The sequence below is a fragment of the Dipodomys ordii genome, unplaced genomic scaffold (genome assembly GCF_000151885.1).
Source record: "Dipodomys ordii isolate 6190 unplaced genomic scaffold, Dord_2.0 Scaffold24, whole genome shotgun sequence".
Classification (NCBI taxonomy): Eukaryota; Metazoa; Chordata; class Mammalia; order Rodentia; family Heteromyidae; genus Dipodomys; species Dipodomys ordii.
In genome coordinates this window covers 907,852-923,828 of record NW_012267240.1, presented here as the reverse complement: position 1 = coordinate 923,828, position 15,977 = coordinate 907,852, and the positions used below count along the sequence as shown (strand labels likewise).

General features: G+C 52.9%; 1 protein-coding gene across 1 annotated transcript in view; it reads left to right on the top strand.

The window, feature by feature from the left end:
• The first annotated feature begins 75 nt into the window (after window positions 1-75).
• Slc35f3 (solute carrier family 35, member F3) overlaps window positions 76-15,977 on the top strand; it is a 135,324-nt gene continuing 119,422 nt past the window's right edge. Inside the window, exon 1 of the mRNA XM_013014640.1 lies at window positions 76-298. Coding sequence (XP_012870094.1) covers window positions 76-298 — 223 coding nt within the window. The remainder of the gene's footprint in view (window positions 299-15,977) is intronic.

Sequence of the window (15,977 nt, the reverse complement as noted above, 5' to 3'; positions counted from 1 at the left end):
GGCCCCGGGGATTGGCGGCGTCCTCCCGTGCCCCTGCCCGGTCCGCGCCTCACCGCGGCCCCGTCCCGCAGCGGCATGCGGAGGTCCCCGGACGTCAGCCCGCGGAGGCTGTCGGACATCAGCCCCCAGCTGCGCCAGCTCAAGTACCTGGCCGTGGACGAGGCTATCAAGGAAGACCTGCGCTGGTCGCGCTCCGTGGAGGACCTGAGCGCGCCCGCGGGGCTCTCGTCCATCGAGGAGCGCATCCTGCGCATCACCGGCTACTACGGCTACCAGCCCTGGGCAGCCCGCTGCACACGTAAGGCCGCGCCCGCCCCGCGCTCACGCGCGCACACACAGGAGCACACACGTGGACACACGCACTCACACAGGGCACGCGCGCGCAGTGCGAACATGCGCGTGCACACGTGGACACATGCTCACACACGGGCACAACACGCGCGCGTGCACACACGTGCAAATGCCTGCTCGCACGCATGTGCACACACACGGGCACTCACACGTGCACTCAGGGCACATGCACACACTCGCGCGCATGTGCAAACACGCACGGGCACACACAGGCGCACACGGGCACACTGACGGGGCCTCTCCCTGCCCTGACCCCCTGGGTTCAGCGCCGGTCCAGCCTCCTGCGAACCCCTCGCGGCTGGGGGCCCACAGCAGCGTCTCCCACCCGGCTAGCCCTCCACCTCCTCCCCAGCACTCCAGCGGTGAGCGCTGTGGGGCTGTCTGGGGTCTGGACGTGTGGTATGGCTCACACCCTGAGAGGATGGAGGAGGACGCAGGCTTAGGGTATGGCCGTTTCCCAGGCGTGGGGGGCCACAGCTCCTGGCATCCGCCCTCGCTTTGCCTCCCCGGCTTTGTGCTTCCCTAGGAATGGTTCTAGAAACTGGCACAGGTACCCCGGAGTGCGGCCCAGACTGGTAGGTGCTTGCAGGGGTCTCAGCTGGTGGGCTGTGGAGTTAGTCACACAGATATCACCTGGGATGACTTAGTGGAGATTTCTCCTGCTGCCTTTGGAAGGCAGGGCTGGCCACCACAAAGCAGAGGTTTAGTGATGGAGGGGCTCCTGGCTGTAGCTGGATGCGGAGGAAGGCCCTGTGGGTTGCAGCCTCTGTCCATGTAGGAGGTGGGTCAGGCCCCAGGTTCATTCATTTGTTAGGAAAGACTGGACTTACAGCTGAGTGCCTTTGGGGTTTTTCTTGCTTTCAAGGCAACATCACTTACGGGACTCCAGGCACAAAGATTGGGCTTTCGTACCATAGTCACATTGATCCCTGAAAGTCTGCAGCCTGCCTTTAAGTGATTTCCTAAACCTTCAGGAGCAGGACCTAAGGTCAGCAGTGGTGGGTTAGAGGTCAGCAGGACAGCGGCCAACTTGGTATTCTTTGTTTGCTAGAAAAAGAATCACGGTGTGGATGTTCACTTTTCCTGCCGTGAGCTGTCTTTCCCGGACTGTGGTGCTTGCGTTTAACTCAGAACAATCCTTTCAGATTACTTCTGAAAACAGAACAAGGGACCATATTCTCTTTGGGAGTTGAATAGTGTTGCTGAGTGTAAGATGGAAAAGAATAGAAACTCTCAGGAAACCAGTTTTCTCCTGGGTATGGCCAGGGTACCACTCCATTTTGATATCTGGAGTTTGAATTTCAGTGAGAACAAAGAAAGTCTCAGTCTCTTTCCATTCTCTGCTTTCTTTATAACTTAGGAATATGATTTAAAAAAAAAAAACCAAACTCACAGGCTTTGTATGTGGTGTCATCTGTGAGTCCCAGATGCTGTCAGAAGGCTTGTCTTTGTAATTCTGTTTGTGCCCAGCTCTGTGGGAAGGGAACTACCAAGGTTTGTAATTCCGGCTGCTGGAGGGTCACCAGGCCTCCAGGACCATGTTTAGAGCATACTTTATCATTAAGACCAGGGAAAGGTGTGCGTGGCAAATGAGCTGCTGTGCGATCAGCAAGATTTTTAAGCTCCCTCTGCTCCAGGGCCTCTCTGTAGGGATAAATAGCTGCAAAAAAACAGGATGACAACTGTGAGCATGTGGATAAAACCCTTCAATGCCACCCCCTCTGGTCCTGTGAGGATTCTTCTGTGTTCCAAGGTATTTTCCCTGCTCCTAAAATGCTGTAGGTGACAACTGACATTTTGATGAATTAATTTGGTTTTAAGTTTAAATTTAGAGACACTCATGTTTTATTCATGGAGCAGAAGAGGTTTTAGGGCAGTGCTCGAGCCGTTTGCCATCTTCCCCCAACTAAGAAAACAGGGCCAAGCTCATCCATCTGCAAGGAGGTCTGGTACTCATTTCTTACTGCTTGTTCTTAATAATCAAACCACACACACACACACATGCACATGCATGGGTACGTGTGTGCACGCACGTATGGGAAGACAAGCGATTACAGCAGGAAAAGTTGTGCTTGTGGTCTCCAGGGCAGGGGTCCTAACCATAGTTGTCACCTTTCAGTTATCCTGCGTGTAGTTGATTAGTGAGAATGCTGGTCACCATTTCCAGACTAAGTTTGGGGACTACCAGACACTGTGTAGTGGCTGAGATCATCTAAGTGAGCAACTATGAACTGTGTTGGCATCATGTCTGGATAAATGAAGTCTTTGTGCAGAAACGATCTTTGCTCACTGGTGAGAATCAGGAAGCCCGCAGGCATGAGCGGGCTGTATCCCTGACTCTCATAATGCTTAGTTCCGGTCTTCAGGCTCTCCATTGCGTGTTCTCAAACTAAATGGCACGCTGCTGTTCTGCAAGCACCTATCAGCCATGGGGACAGCCCTACAGTCCCTGCAGCTGTGCAGATCTGGATCAGTAACCACAGCCCAGAAGTGGCGATGCTAGTGCCCAGTCGTGCTCAGTAAATACCAGCTGAATGGATGGACACTGCTTGAGCTCTGGTCTCTGGAGCCGTGGACCTTTGACTGTCTCTCTTTGCGATTCACATCACTACGTCTTTATGTTCTCTGTGCTTAGTTTAGATGGCTTCCTTCCTTCCTGACTAGACTAGAATGGAATTCCCGATAAGTTTTAGCGTAGCCCAGCACCCTGAACCACAGCACTGCTGGCACGCTGTGTAGAGGCTGGGGAGGGGGCATGGTCTTCCTGTTGGCTGTGCCACTGGACTGTGCCATGTGCCCAGGCAGCTGGTGGCCATCCCGGAGGGGCAGTGTTGACCCCTGCAGCTACTGACATCACAGTGCACAGGCCTATGTGACCCTGGGAATGCCAAAGGTCAGGGCAGCAGCTCGGAAGTGACCCTCAGTGAGAGACTGGTGACCGGGTTGCCAATGTTTGTTCTAGAGCAGAGCTTGGCAAAAGTACTATAAGTACCATGGAGCTTAGACAGGAGCGTGAGCACTTTGAGCCTGGTAGGCCAAGGGGTAGAGATGGCACAGCCTTCAAACAGTGGCCTGGGCTGTGAACACGGATGTTTCTCTTGCGTGGTTTCGAGCAGTTTTAGCTGATGCTGCTGGAGATGGGGGAAGTACATCGTGCACCCACAAGATTTGCACTGGGGAAGTGATGGCTGTTTTGGGTTCAGAGACGGAAGCTGTTCTGTGCAACTTCTCAGAACCCCTTCTGGGGTTGACAAGTGCGTTTCTGTGGTGTTCAGCTTTTCTCCCTGTCAAGCTGCTGTGCATCTTCGCCAAGGCCTTACAAGATCAGAATCGATGAGAGGTCATTTGTGTCCTTTTCTACCATCTGCTCAGAGCTATGGAGTCTCACAGACGTTTGTCAGTGTCCTGGAAATTCCCTTCAGAGTCATCAGGACAAAAGTGTGTCTTGATGTCTGCCATTTTACTCTGTTCTTTTTTTTTCTTAAGAAATATAACCACTTTATTTTCAATTGCTGTGAAACAGGACTCTTGTTTTCAAGACATGATTGCAATGATGATGTCACGGGGAAAACACGTTTCACATGCTGCATGGAGCGTGGTACATCGACATGCAGCCCTGGGGGTGACTTCAAGCCCTTGCCCCTCTCTCATTCTTTAAGAAATGGATCAAGAGGTAGTTCAAAGCCTGTGCAGATGCAGAACCCTGAGCAAGGCATTCAAGGGCTTGTCCAGACACTTGGACTTTGCCAGCCTTCCATCTTATTAAATATTCATCACAAAGGTTTCACAGAGGTCGATCTGACTTTATGCAGCGTGGTTCTAAAGTCAGCATCAATAAGATATAAGGCAGGAGAAGTTATTTGTCATGTTCTGTGCCTGTACCGAGGCTTGAACTCAGCACCTCTGCTCCCCTCGGGTTTTTTCACTCAAGGCGGGCACACGTACGCTGGAACCACAGCCCCACTGGGAGTCTGTTGTGCGATGCACCATGCAGCCCAGCGCTGAGCATGTGTCTGTGGACCGGGCATGGGCTTCTAACCATGCCGCAGGAAGTTCCAGACTCTCCTCACTGAGGACCGGTTCATCTGGAGATGATTCTTGAGGCAGATGAACAAGTGACCTCCGCTGTGAATGCATACTCATTGGCTCACCTGGCCATCTTTCGTCTTCCATTCACATATTCAGTCATGAGCAAGTCTACCGCTCCACGAAATGGATGGTGCCATTTCTGTTTGCTAGGAAGTTACAGTGTGGGGAGAACACACACACACGCACACACACACGCGCACACACACACACACACGCACGCACACACACACCAGCTCTTAAGCTGCGTCAGCCCCATTCGTACCTTTCTGGTTTGAGGCCCTCCCGTGAATCTATGCCATCTGTATCTTTGGTCCTTCTCTTTCTAGACATCTTGGTGGTAACCTAGGCCAACTATGACCTTCCACAGCCTCTGCTGCTGGAGTTAGAGTTTGACTTCTTCATCTGCTATAACTGGGGCATGAAGTACTTTTTAATTTTCCTTTGAAATGATGCAGCCATGAAGATATTTGACGGGGCTAAGGAGAGCCAAGCTCCTAAACGAACACATTTCTTCCCCAATGTGTTATGCTGCGGGCGTTTTGTCTTTCCAGCTCTGAAAGACGCTTGCCTGAGACTTTCCTTCTTCTCTGATGAAGGGCCTGGCAGAAATAGCACGGACTAGAGTTGAGAGACGCAGGTAGAGCTCCCCCCCCCCTGCGCCTGCTCCCTTGCCTGCTGCCTGCTCTGCCCTGCAGAGTCTCCCCGGCTCCTGGGAAGTGATCCTTGGAAGCCGCTTTCTTGGCCGTTGGGCACAAGAGCACTAGCTTCCGGTTCACATAAGTAGGAGAGGCGTTGCTTTACCTTCACATATGAATATGAAGCAAAACATCCTGTTACCTTCCCTCCCTCCCGTTGCTGATGGAAAGACCTGGAGTTTTGGCTGGCAGTTGCTTGCTTTCATTCGTCCTGTGGTCACTTCTCTATGTGTGCTCAGCTCTGTGGCCAGGTCACGGAACAGGCCGAGGCTGGGTGTTGGTGGACATTCCCTCCCAGGGCCTCGCCTCCTGATTTGTGACCTGTTTCCTTGGCCCTCACCCCTTTTCTCCATTTGAGTGAGGGTGCAGTGCTGCTGGGGGGACATTGGCTCCTCGTGGTCACCAGGCAGTCTGGGCTCTGGGATGGACACCAGGGTGCCAGGCTTCTCCATGCCTTTCAGGCTGGTGAGGCTGTCCGGGAGGGTGGGGCACCTCTTCGATCACGGCATCTGTATCTTTGTGGCCTACGGTATAAGGGAAGGTGGCCTCATGTGCTTTGCATGAGGAGTGATGAGACCGTGGGCCCCAGAGAATTGAGGAGACACACGTCCCTGGCAGGCCGAGGCCTTGGGACCCATCCATGGGCCTGTCCACGCCTGCCGCCGCACACCATGCTCATCTGGGAGACCGGATCCCGGGGCGTGTTCCAATGAGTGAATTGTTCTCTCTGGCTGAGCGGCTCGTGGACTGAGGCACAGCGTGGCATGCTCAGACAGGAAAAGGGGGTCTCAGAAGTTAAGAAAACCAGAGTGCAAAAGTTGAAGCTCACTGGGCCTTTCCTCCCATCTTCAGACACCTTTCAATGTTGAAATTACGATATAAGATTTAAACGATGCAAAGGGTAATGACAAAGTTTCCTGTACAATTTCTAAAACTCCTCCTAGGTGTGACCAGTGTTTATAAATGGGTGTGGTATGGGCTGACCTGTTTTACTATGGGAATTTACATTCAAGCATTCACACGTGTATTTCTTGATAGGATCGGATCAAAGTTTTCACATTATTTTGCAGCTTGCTTTGTTCTTGCTTAATTATACAAGTGATAGGCTATGGTTATCTGGTTATGTCTGTCATGGATCTAATTGCACACATGTAGTATTGCTTTCAATGTAATATTGCTTTCAACATCTTTCAATGCCAGAGTCATCATTAAGTTGTGGGGTGACGCGTCAGCACAGGCATGTAGGACTTCCTTCTGTTTAACTCTCTCAACTTGAGAGGAGAAAACACAGGGAAATGCTCCAGTGTATGCAGCACATGGAGAGAGACCAGGAATGAAACACAATGAAATGGTTCTGCCAGCCCCCCCCCATCCTGCAGCTGTCCTGCTCTAGCTACTGTGTCCTTAGTCCCCATCTTGCTAAAGGGGGCTCTATTTGCAGCCTGGGGGGTGACCCAATCTGCAGGCCGCTCCCAAGCCTAGTCCTTCCTCTGAGACTAACTCAAGAAATGGTAATCCAAGTAATTATACTTCTGATGAAAGTAGACTTACCTCCCCAAATACATTGGTTGCAGTGTGTTTCCCTGTCTGTGTTGTACTGCCATTTCTTTAAGCCTGTTGCTGCTGGGGACAATGTGGTTGTCTGCAGGTTTTGAATAGTACGCATGGTACGTGCCGGGGTGGGTTTCCATGGCATGAACAGCTCACAGGTGGTGTAACCAAGTGAACACCAGGAAGATGACAGGTGTCTGATGAAGGTGGGAATTGAGGAGAGGGGCATGGACAATTGATAGTGGAAGCGGGGGCAGGTGTAGTTACAACACGCACTGTACATGTGTGGAAATGGAAGTAGGAAACCCCAGTGAGATGGATGGGGTCGGAGGGAGAATGAGGGAAGAGGTAACCCGGATCAAGGCTCATTGTACAGATTAATGTACATAAAGGGAGACTTCTGTACGACTGTTTGAAGATAACGAACAGCAGAGGAAAGCAACAACCACCCTCTTACGTTTATCACAAGGTTTTTGTGAGGTAGATTGTCAGCATGTGATTTGTCTAGGGGGGAATGCATATTATACTATTGATAAGGTAGTCAGTGCATATTGTACTGTTGATAAGTAGTCTCTCTACAAAATGCCCTGCAGCAAGGATACTCCCATTCTAACACTTGGCCACTGTGCAAGAGACATCTAGCTCCTTGGATGTTGGATTGGCACAGACCTATCGTTCATTTTCTCCCACTTGTGATCACTAAGAATCCCTGCCTTGCTGGCCTGCTGAGCTTACATTTATGGTTGGCAGCGGGGCAGCAGGGGTCATTTTCCATCCACTGAATACTGGCAGCGGAGGTGCCGAGGTCCGGTGAGCATGCCCATCTCTCCTTTCTGTACCTGTGGTGTTTGTGCCCCTATGGGAATCTATTGGTACTTCAGGTATTCTGCCCAGGACATTAAGCCCCTTTTCTAGAAATCCATTTTATCTGAGCTGAGGTAGTCTTATTTGGAGCTTTGCACTGGACCACATGTCCGATTCATTACCTTGTGGCTGATTTGCTGGACAGAGTTGGAGGATGTGTCTTTAAAGCTACTAGAGCACAGCTGTCATTACATGATCATAGGGGGGAAACCTCCAGAAAGGCAAGAAAACCTCCAGAAAGTCAGGGAAACCTCCAGAAAGGCAGGGGCAGCTCGCCCGCCTCTACCCAGGCCCTTAGAGCATCGCTGACCCATGGGCTGGGGCCAGGCCTCGTTCGTGGCATCCATCACCAAAAAATGAGATGAAATTGTAAGAGATTTTAAAAACCAGGTAGACACCCCAGTAGTCGCTGTAACTCCACAGCAGTGACGCCAGGATTCACCCTGGTGGCGTCCACAGGGCTTCTGCTGGCTGTGTTTCTCCCACAGCTCTTTTCAAGGAATGCCCCTTGGAAGTAGTTTGACTTGATCACCCTTGCAGCTGATTTTGTTTTGATTAGTTCCATTGAGTTGTCACTTTGTAATACCATGTGTGTGTGTGTGAGAGAAAGAGAGACAGAGAGAGAGACAGATAGAGACAGAGAGACAGAGAAACAGAGACTGAGAAAGAGAGACAGAATGGGCTGGGAGGGTGGCTCAGTGGTAGAGCGCTTGCCTTGCACGCATGAGGCCCTGGGTTTGATTCCTCAGCACCACATAAGCAGAAACAAAAAGCCAGAAGTGGCACTGTGGCTCAAGAGGTAGAGTGCTAGCCTTGAGCTGAAGAGCTGAGGGACAGCACCCAGGCCCAGAGTTCAGGCCCCATGACCGGACCCCTCCCCCCCAAAAAAAAAGAGAGACAGAGAATCTCAACTCATGCTCGAGCTCCCTATCCTCCAGCCAAGCCTCCCGTATGTTTGGATGGCAGGTGCACACTGTACACTGCACCATGGAGACCTGACCGATGCCCAGCGCCTGCACACACACTGTCTGAAGCTTGATGAGAATGACAGGCAGAGCCTTTGGAGCCACCACCTCAGTCAGGCACTACACCTGGGCAGCACGGCCCCCAGCAGGCTCCTCGCGCCTCCTGGCTTTTGTTTCATTGCAAAACCTCATGGCACAAGCTCTGCTCTCTTGTGTTTAAGTGCCAATGCGGAGTTGCTCGTCACAGGTCCTGTGTCGTACGGCAATCAGGACGTATTAGCATGGGAGCACCGAGCTGCCCTCTGCATCCATGAGTTTGGCCACTTTCCATCTCCCGGGTAGACAGAGTCACACAGTACTGGTCCTTGTGGGCATGACATTTCAGGCCTTTTAATGTCCTGTAGGTTCACAGATTTTCTCAAACAGCAAGATTTCCTGTTATTCATAACAGTCTAGATATGGATACAACCCAGAGTCAGTATCCCAATGAGCAGACACTAGGTTTTGTGTTAGGAAATCGCCAAATGCCATCTTGAGGCAATTCTGGTAATGAAGCATTCTGTTCACTATGTCCTGTGCCACTGAAAGCACACCCTTGCTCTAAAATAAGAAGACAGCTGTCTGTGCTGAACTTCTCACAGTGGTCTACAGCTTGCCTTCAATTACAAAGGGAATTTGGGGATTTTTCAGGGGGAAAAGTAGAACATCACCTAGGTCATAAATTTTTTCAACTTGAAAACTAAGATTCTACCTGACTTTCCTATAGTCTCATGTAGTCTTCATTATTCTGTACCTTACAGTTCAGGCAACCAATATACAAGTTGTGTTTTATTAGTAAGACATGAGTAGATTTAGTTGGTGTATGTATATGTCATTTTCCAGGTATCAGGTCTACTGACTTTTCACTTCTTTTCGTCTCTGCTGCATAATGCCACCTCCCTGATATAAAGCCTGGAGGCCTGAGGATGCCTGGCTCACCAGAGGGTGGCAGGGCTGGCACCGAGGCTCCAGGATAGACTCCCGTTACCATGACGACAATGACCCCCACATCTTCTACCAAACCCGCAGCTTGGTGGTGGTCAGTTTCTAAAATAGTGTTCCTGCTTCTCGTATGCCCCCCTCCCCCCCCCCCTCCCCCTCCGCAACAGGTCGGCTGGCGGGCGAAACCCCCCCCCCCCCCCCCCCCCCCGCCATGGCTCTCAGGAAACACAGGGAAAGGGATGGCTCTGGTGCTGATGGCAGCGAGGAGATGAAGACTATAGAAGTGTGCCCTGTGCCCTCTTCCTGAAACACAGGGATGCTACTGGCCCAGAGATTGTAAAACTGGCTGTGTGGTGAGGGATGGGCCCGCCGCTAGGACCTTAGAGGAAGCAGGACTGTGGCTGCGTTCCTTTTAGTTAAGTGGCACTGTAGGACCCGCCTGGTGCTGCTTCCCGGACCCCAACCGTCGAAGGTCCCTGGCACTCTGTCCTTGGAGTATCTCCCAAAGGAAAGATCGCCTCAGTGGGCTTTGTTTTCTTGCTCCATAAAAACCAGGATATGTGTTCAAGTCACATGTCCAGAAATCCCCGGCAGAGCCAGCTGACATGACGTGACGTCATTGCAAGGGGCCTAGAATTCTGTTTGGACCTTCTACTAGAGTAGAAATCAAAATTAAGAGAATATACCATCGGGGCAACGTACAAAAGGAAGAGGAAGGAAGGAAGGAAGGAAGGAAGGAAGGAAGGAAGGAAGGAAGGAAGGAAGGAAGGAAGGAAGGAAGGAAGGAGACAGGCAATATGGCAAGAGGAGGAAAGAGGATACTGAGCGTGCGTGGTGCAGGCAGCCAAGTGTTCAGAGTAGAATTGCCGACACCTTCTCTCTCATTAGTGTGAAACAATTATTATGACTCATTTAGTATGCTTTCTGATGTCACGTTTTTGGGTGAATCTTGCAGAACAGCTTACCTAAGGCCAGGTCCTTTGCTGGTGGCCCTGCATGGCCCTGGGCCTGGTGATCCAGGACACTCCACCCCAAGGTGCTCTGTGGAGGAAGAGCATGCATGCTGTGTGAGGATGAGGTCACCGTGGGACGTGTCCCCGTGTCCCCCAACACCGATGACTGGCAGTGCACGCTCACCCAGAGCTGGTGGTGAGATCTGACGCAGGGACATTTCTGCCACCACCACACCACATAACTGCGGGCGAGTTCTTTCCCCTTTGATTGATTTTACACCTGCGAAATGGAGCCGTGGATAATGTGCTGAGCAAATAAGTCCTCAAATGTCACCTAGAGAGAAGCAAAGTACACAATCGAAGTGGCTCTTGGGCAAGAATAATTTTCACTCCACCAAACATCTCTCCTTCCGTAGTGTGGGGTCTGGAGTCCCCCGCTAACCTGTGCTGTACTGCTTTGTGTGGTCCCGGGCAAAGGAAACATTGCTCTTTGTCTCATTCTAATAAAAGAGACAGTAGAAACTCAGTTATAGCAGACACCAGCATTTGGCTTCAATTTTGGTAGGGAGATGAGGGCGGGGTGTGGGTCGGGGTGTTCAGGGCAGGTGTCCATTTCAGGACATCAGCAATGACACCAAGGCCCGTGCATGGCAGTGGCTGCTAGCTCCGGCTCTGGTACCACGGAGAGGGCCTGGAGCTCTTCAAGAGACGGTTAAAAATTTAGATTTCTGGGTTTAAAAAAAAGTGCTCAAATTTTAATACCTGCAAGGAATTCAAGTTTGAAGAAGGTGCTTTTCAAAAGAGCATTCTGTGCCCTGGAAGCTCTGGGGCCTGGGCTCCAGATTTCCAAAGATTGAAAAGTCTGCTCCAGCCTCACACACACCTAATCATGGAAAAGGTGCTCCTCCATTGGCTGTGGCTTGAGTGGGGACGTGTGGAGTGCCAGCACATTTCCCACAGGCTTATGCCCAGGCTCCCCGGGAAGAGCTGAGAGAAGCGTGCTGCGGGGATGGAAGGGAGGAGAGAGGAAATGCATACCCATGGCTCGTGGAGGGAGAGGCAGCGCGGCTTTGCAGGCCATTATTGAAGCCCTCCCCTCCTCCAGCACCTTCTTTGGTTCTGGGGAGACCCCGGGGCTCCACCTGGCCCTCTGGGGTCTGTGATTGGGGGTTCTGTTTTCCCAAGCAAGCGGGCAGGGCGCCGTAGTAGCTGAGCCCCAGGACAAAACTTAGGAGGTGGGAGGCGGGGAGAGGGGTTGTTGCCAGGTGGGGCTTCCTTGCATGGACACTGGCTCAGCACCTCTCCCGCCATCCCCCTCATGTGGGAACTGAGGGCAGAGAAGTGGCCGCGAGAAGTCCTGTAGAAGTGGTGATGCTTGTGGACTGTGATCCTTGGCTGTCGTGGCATTGGTGAAGGGGGCCGTGTTCCACGGGGCCTCCCATGGGGGAGCGTTGGGGGCCGGGAGTCAGGGGCGGTGATGGACTGGGAGAGGACGAACCCAGAGCCCTCTTATTTCCCAGGGGTGGAGGGCTCTGTTGGACCCAGGATGGCTCAACCGAGTGGTCGGTGAGAATGTCTGCAGGACTTGGCTGTCAGCAGAGCAAGCCACCAGCCACTGGGGAGGCTGCAGAGAAGCTGCTGGGGGTGGATGCCTCCGTTCTCCAGCCATCACCCGCACTTGTCACCCCCGGTCCTTGGGCAGCGTGGGCTGCGTCACTGGCAGCCTGTGTGACGCCTGAGGCTTGAGTAGATCTCAGGGACCCTCATCGCTAAGGAGAGGTCAGGATTGCAGCAGCCCATTCTAGGCTGGGGTCAGGATGTCAGGTTTCCTGTTCTGTGCTGGGGTGGGGATGGCGGGCCCCTGTTAGTCTCCCAGACACCTCTGCATGGTGTCCAGGAAGCCCAGGGCATGGGTGTGGGGACGCAGAGGACAGGCTTCTGTTTGTACCCTATTGATCTGTTCTCAGAAGGAAAGCCACTGGGGGAGGAAGAAAGAATGAAGCAGAACATGATCTTCTGAGCAGTGTTGCAGCTCTCCCTCCCTCTCCCCTCCCTCCCTTGAGCCCTTCCAGAATTCCTCCTCCCCATGTTACTTAGACTTTTCATCACCAGGACAGTTATGGAGAGGAGGATTGAAAAGGAGGGAGGATTATTCACAGCTCACAGCAGTGGGAGCTTGGGGCAGAGGCTGCTCACCTCGGACTGGCCAGGGACAGAGGCAGACGGGCAAGGGGCCCTTCCTGGCCGGCGGGAAAGCTGTGGGTTTCAGAATGGAACATCACTCTCCCACCATCCCCGCCACAGGGACGGCCAGCTTTCTGCCATGTGGGTCCTGCCTGTGTGTGTCCTTCCCCTGTCCTGCCCATCCGTGTGTGTCCTGGCCGTGTTTGTCCTGCCTGTGTGCTAACCCTGTGCCAGCATCCTGCCTAGACTCTTCCGGTCCTTTCCCTCATCGTCCAGCTCCCGAACTTCCTGGAGTGAACAGAACATTCGTGGTGGCACCTTTGACCCTTCCAACCTTGAGGACTGGCTTGGTGGGCTTTGTGTGCTGTTTTTGTCCCTGTGTTCCCTGCGCCCCCCTTCCCACAGGGCCCCCTAGCCCTGTACCATTCATCAGTGGTACGTTTTCTATTCGTTTGGGGAATTGGGGATTTTAACTCTTCATTTCACCCCAAATGGAGTCCTTTCCTTTTTGTTGCCTTTGAATGATTTCCAAGAAGATAAGGGGAAAATATTGACTTTCTGCCACCATCTTTAAAATGGAAGACTTTGACCTTCAGCCTGCCGGTGACGCATAACCATGAAAATGCTTGAATAATGGAGCAATATGAAAAGAGAACTTGGAAATTAGTACTGCGGCTAGAAGGAAGGCTGAGTTCAAAACAGGAGAAGATTAGAGTCTGGGTCGGGGCAGGGAGAGGGGGGTTACACTGGAAACTTATGATGCTAGCCAAGTGGGAGAAAATGACCTGAAACAGCCCCGGAGTAGCTACTGGTGATCAGATTCCAAAGGAAGAAAAGATGGAAGAAGGAAACATCAATAATTCCTGAAAGTGCTGAGACTTAGGGGTGGTTTGCATTTTAAACTTAAGTGGGGTACGGCTTAATAGAGCTGTAGAACAGCTGCGGGGACTTGGCCGAAGATTGATACCTCAGATAAGGGAAATAATTGTACTCTCAAGAGCGAGCTTGAAGGTCAGTGCGAAGGCGGTCATGGTGGAGCTCTGTGCAGTTGTCTTCAAGTGACAGACTGCGGCCACGAGCGGAGAGTTCTGCCTGCCCTTCCGTCCTCATTTCAGAAGAGAGGAGTTGCACCGACATCTGTCACAGCTCTGCTAGCTCTGCCAGCCCGGGATGAGAGGATGTGCCTGCTGCCTGTGCTACTGTCTTGGCTGGCAGCACCTGTCTGGCAGAAGCCAAGTGCAGGAGGGGGGCAGAGAGGAGAGGAGAGGGGAGGGGTCAACTGCATGGCACAGGCAGAAACCATGCATGGTTTCATGGCATAGAAAGTAGAGAATTTGGAGCCATGATGTTTACAGAGTGGGTGGAGAGACAAAGACCTGGCTGAGAATCCAGCCCAGGAGGCAGGGAAGGTGCTGGTGGGGTGTGTGGCCCACAGGAAATGTGAGCCACGCCGGCACGGGGGTGTACGGCAGGAGGTTGTAGCTGCATTGTGGAAGGCAGCCCTCGATGACAGACCCCAAGGCCATCGGTCATCCACCCCGTCCAATGTGGCAGACCCCACTCTGGGCTCTCTTGAAAGAAAGATGACGAGGTTCTGACAAGGTTGGAGGCTCTGCAGTTGGGTGAGGACCAGGAGCCGTGGCAGAGGAGGAGAACACCAACGGGAATTGCAGAGAGGCTCAGAAGACAGAAGAACCGTGGTGCTGACCCGTGTTCCCGCCCTGCCCCATGGGGCAGCAGCCTGGACTCTGAGCATCCTTTGGCGCTAAGAGAATAGAACCCTGGTATGGGCCGGTGCCAGCGTGGGGCAGTGCCCGTGGAGGAGCCCCTCAAAGGGCACAAAGGGCCCCCAGAGTCAGACACGGACGCTGATGTCCGTCCACAGACACACCAGGCTGCGCACATGGCTCCGCTGTATGTTGAGGGCGTACCATGGCTTGAACTCAGGGCCTGACACGTAATTCGAGCACTTGCTCAACAGCTGGAGCGCTCACTTTTCCAGTAGAGAGGATGAAAGAACTAAGCCATTTGTACCCGCTTCCTAGTCCTTTCTTAACAGGAGAGAAAGCATCCTTATCTGTTGCAGCCAGGGTGGAGAAGGGCTGTTGGCAGCGGAATTCATTTTGAATGGAGACAGCTACACTATTCTGAATTGATGGGAGAGATTTAAATTCCATCAAGGCTTTTCTGTGGATTCAGACTTCACCACAGAGCACGTCTCTCCTTCCTCCTCTCGGAGCCTGCTCTTCCTTCCTGCCACCTCACACCCTGGGCTGGTGTGTGTCTCCACCAGTTCTCTGGTGACTTCGATTTGCCCTTCTGCCCCTGAGACCCGGGTGTGGTTTCCTCTGTGACATTAGGGGGCTGTGGTCAACCGTATACCTATGGTGAGCCATGGATCTGGCACAGGACCTCGGCTCTGCCCTTCCCACCCCTCCTCCAGCTGTGCTGGTCCAGGCTCCTGCCACCTCTTTCCTGCACTGCCTGGGATGTCCTGGCCTCTGCAGAGAGGAGACAGCTCCTCCTTCTCTCCTGAAAAGCCTCATGAATCAGTAGCCACTTGGTTTAAAAGTTAAAAGTTCAGTGTGACATTTCCTATTGCCCTGGAATTGGTGACATTGTTGACATGCTAAAGAAAGTTCCAGAATTGTCCTCTCTCCCTTGACTTTCCCCACCATCCAGAGGTGCAACCAGCCAGGTGTCAACAGCAGTCCGGCCGCACCTGGGCTCTGTGGCTCCAGTTCTCTTAGGGGAGGCCTGGCAGGTGGATGGTGGCAGGTGGACGGTGGTGGGTGGATAGTAGAGGGTGGACCGTGGCAGATGGGCGGTGGAGGGTGGGTAGTGGTGGGTGGATGGGGGGGTTTCTCCTTGGAGTGGGGCCACGTTTGTGCTGAGTCCTGTTCTCCTTGTCTCCCTTCCTCTGGTACTTCCTCCTCCCTCTGGTACCAGAGGAGAGGAGAGGAGCAGCCTCAGAGGCAGCGTGCACATCTGCTGGGCACAGGACCTCCGTGCGGGGCAGAAAGACAGGCAGCATTGGGAAGGGGGAGGCTGCTGTAGCCTGTGTGGGTGGCTGGAGCTGAGGTTTCCCACACAGAGCAGGTGGAGGTGACCATCTGGCCAGTACCCAAATGCTGAGTGGGGGAGTCAGAGCTGTCCAGCGGCACACAGCGGGGTCCACGTGTCTGCTGGTTCCCATGGAGTGACAAGCCTCTGCCCCCCCCGACCTCGCTTCTCCCTCTTCCACCTGGCGACCCCTAAGAGAGACTAGCAGGAGGACAAGGAAGAGCCCCACCGCAGGCTGCCACCCCCAGGCCACAGCCCAGCCCCTCAGCACAGGAGCCTCT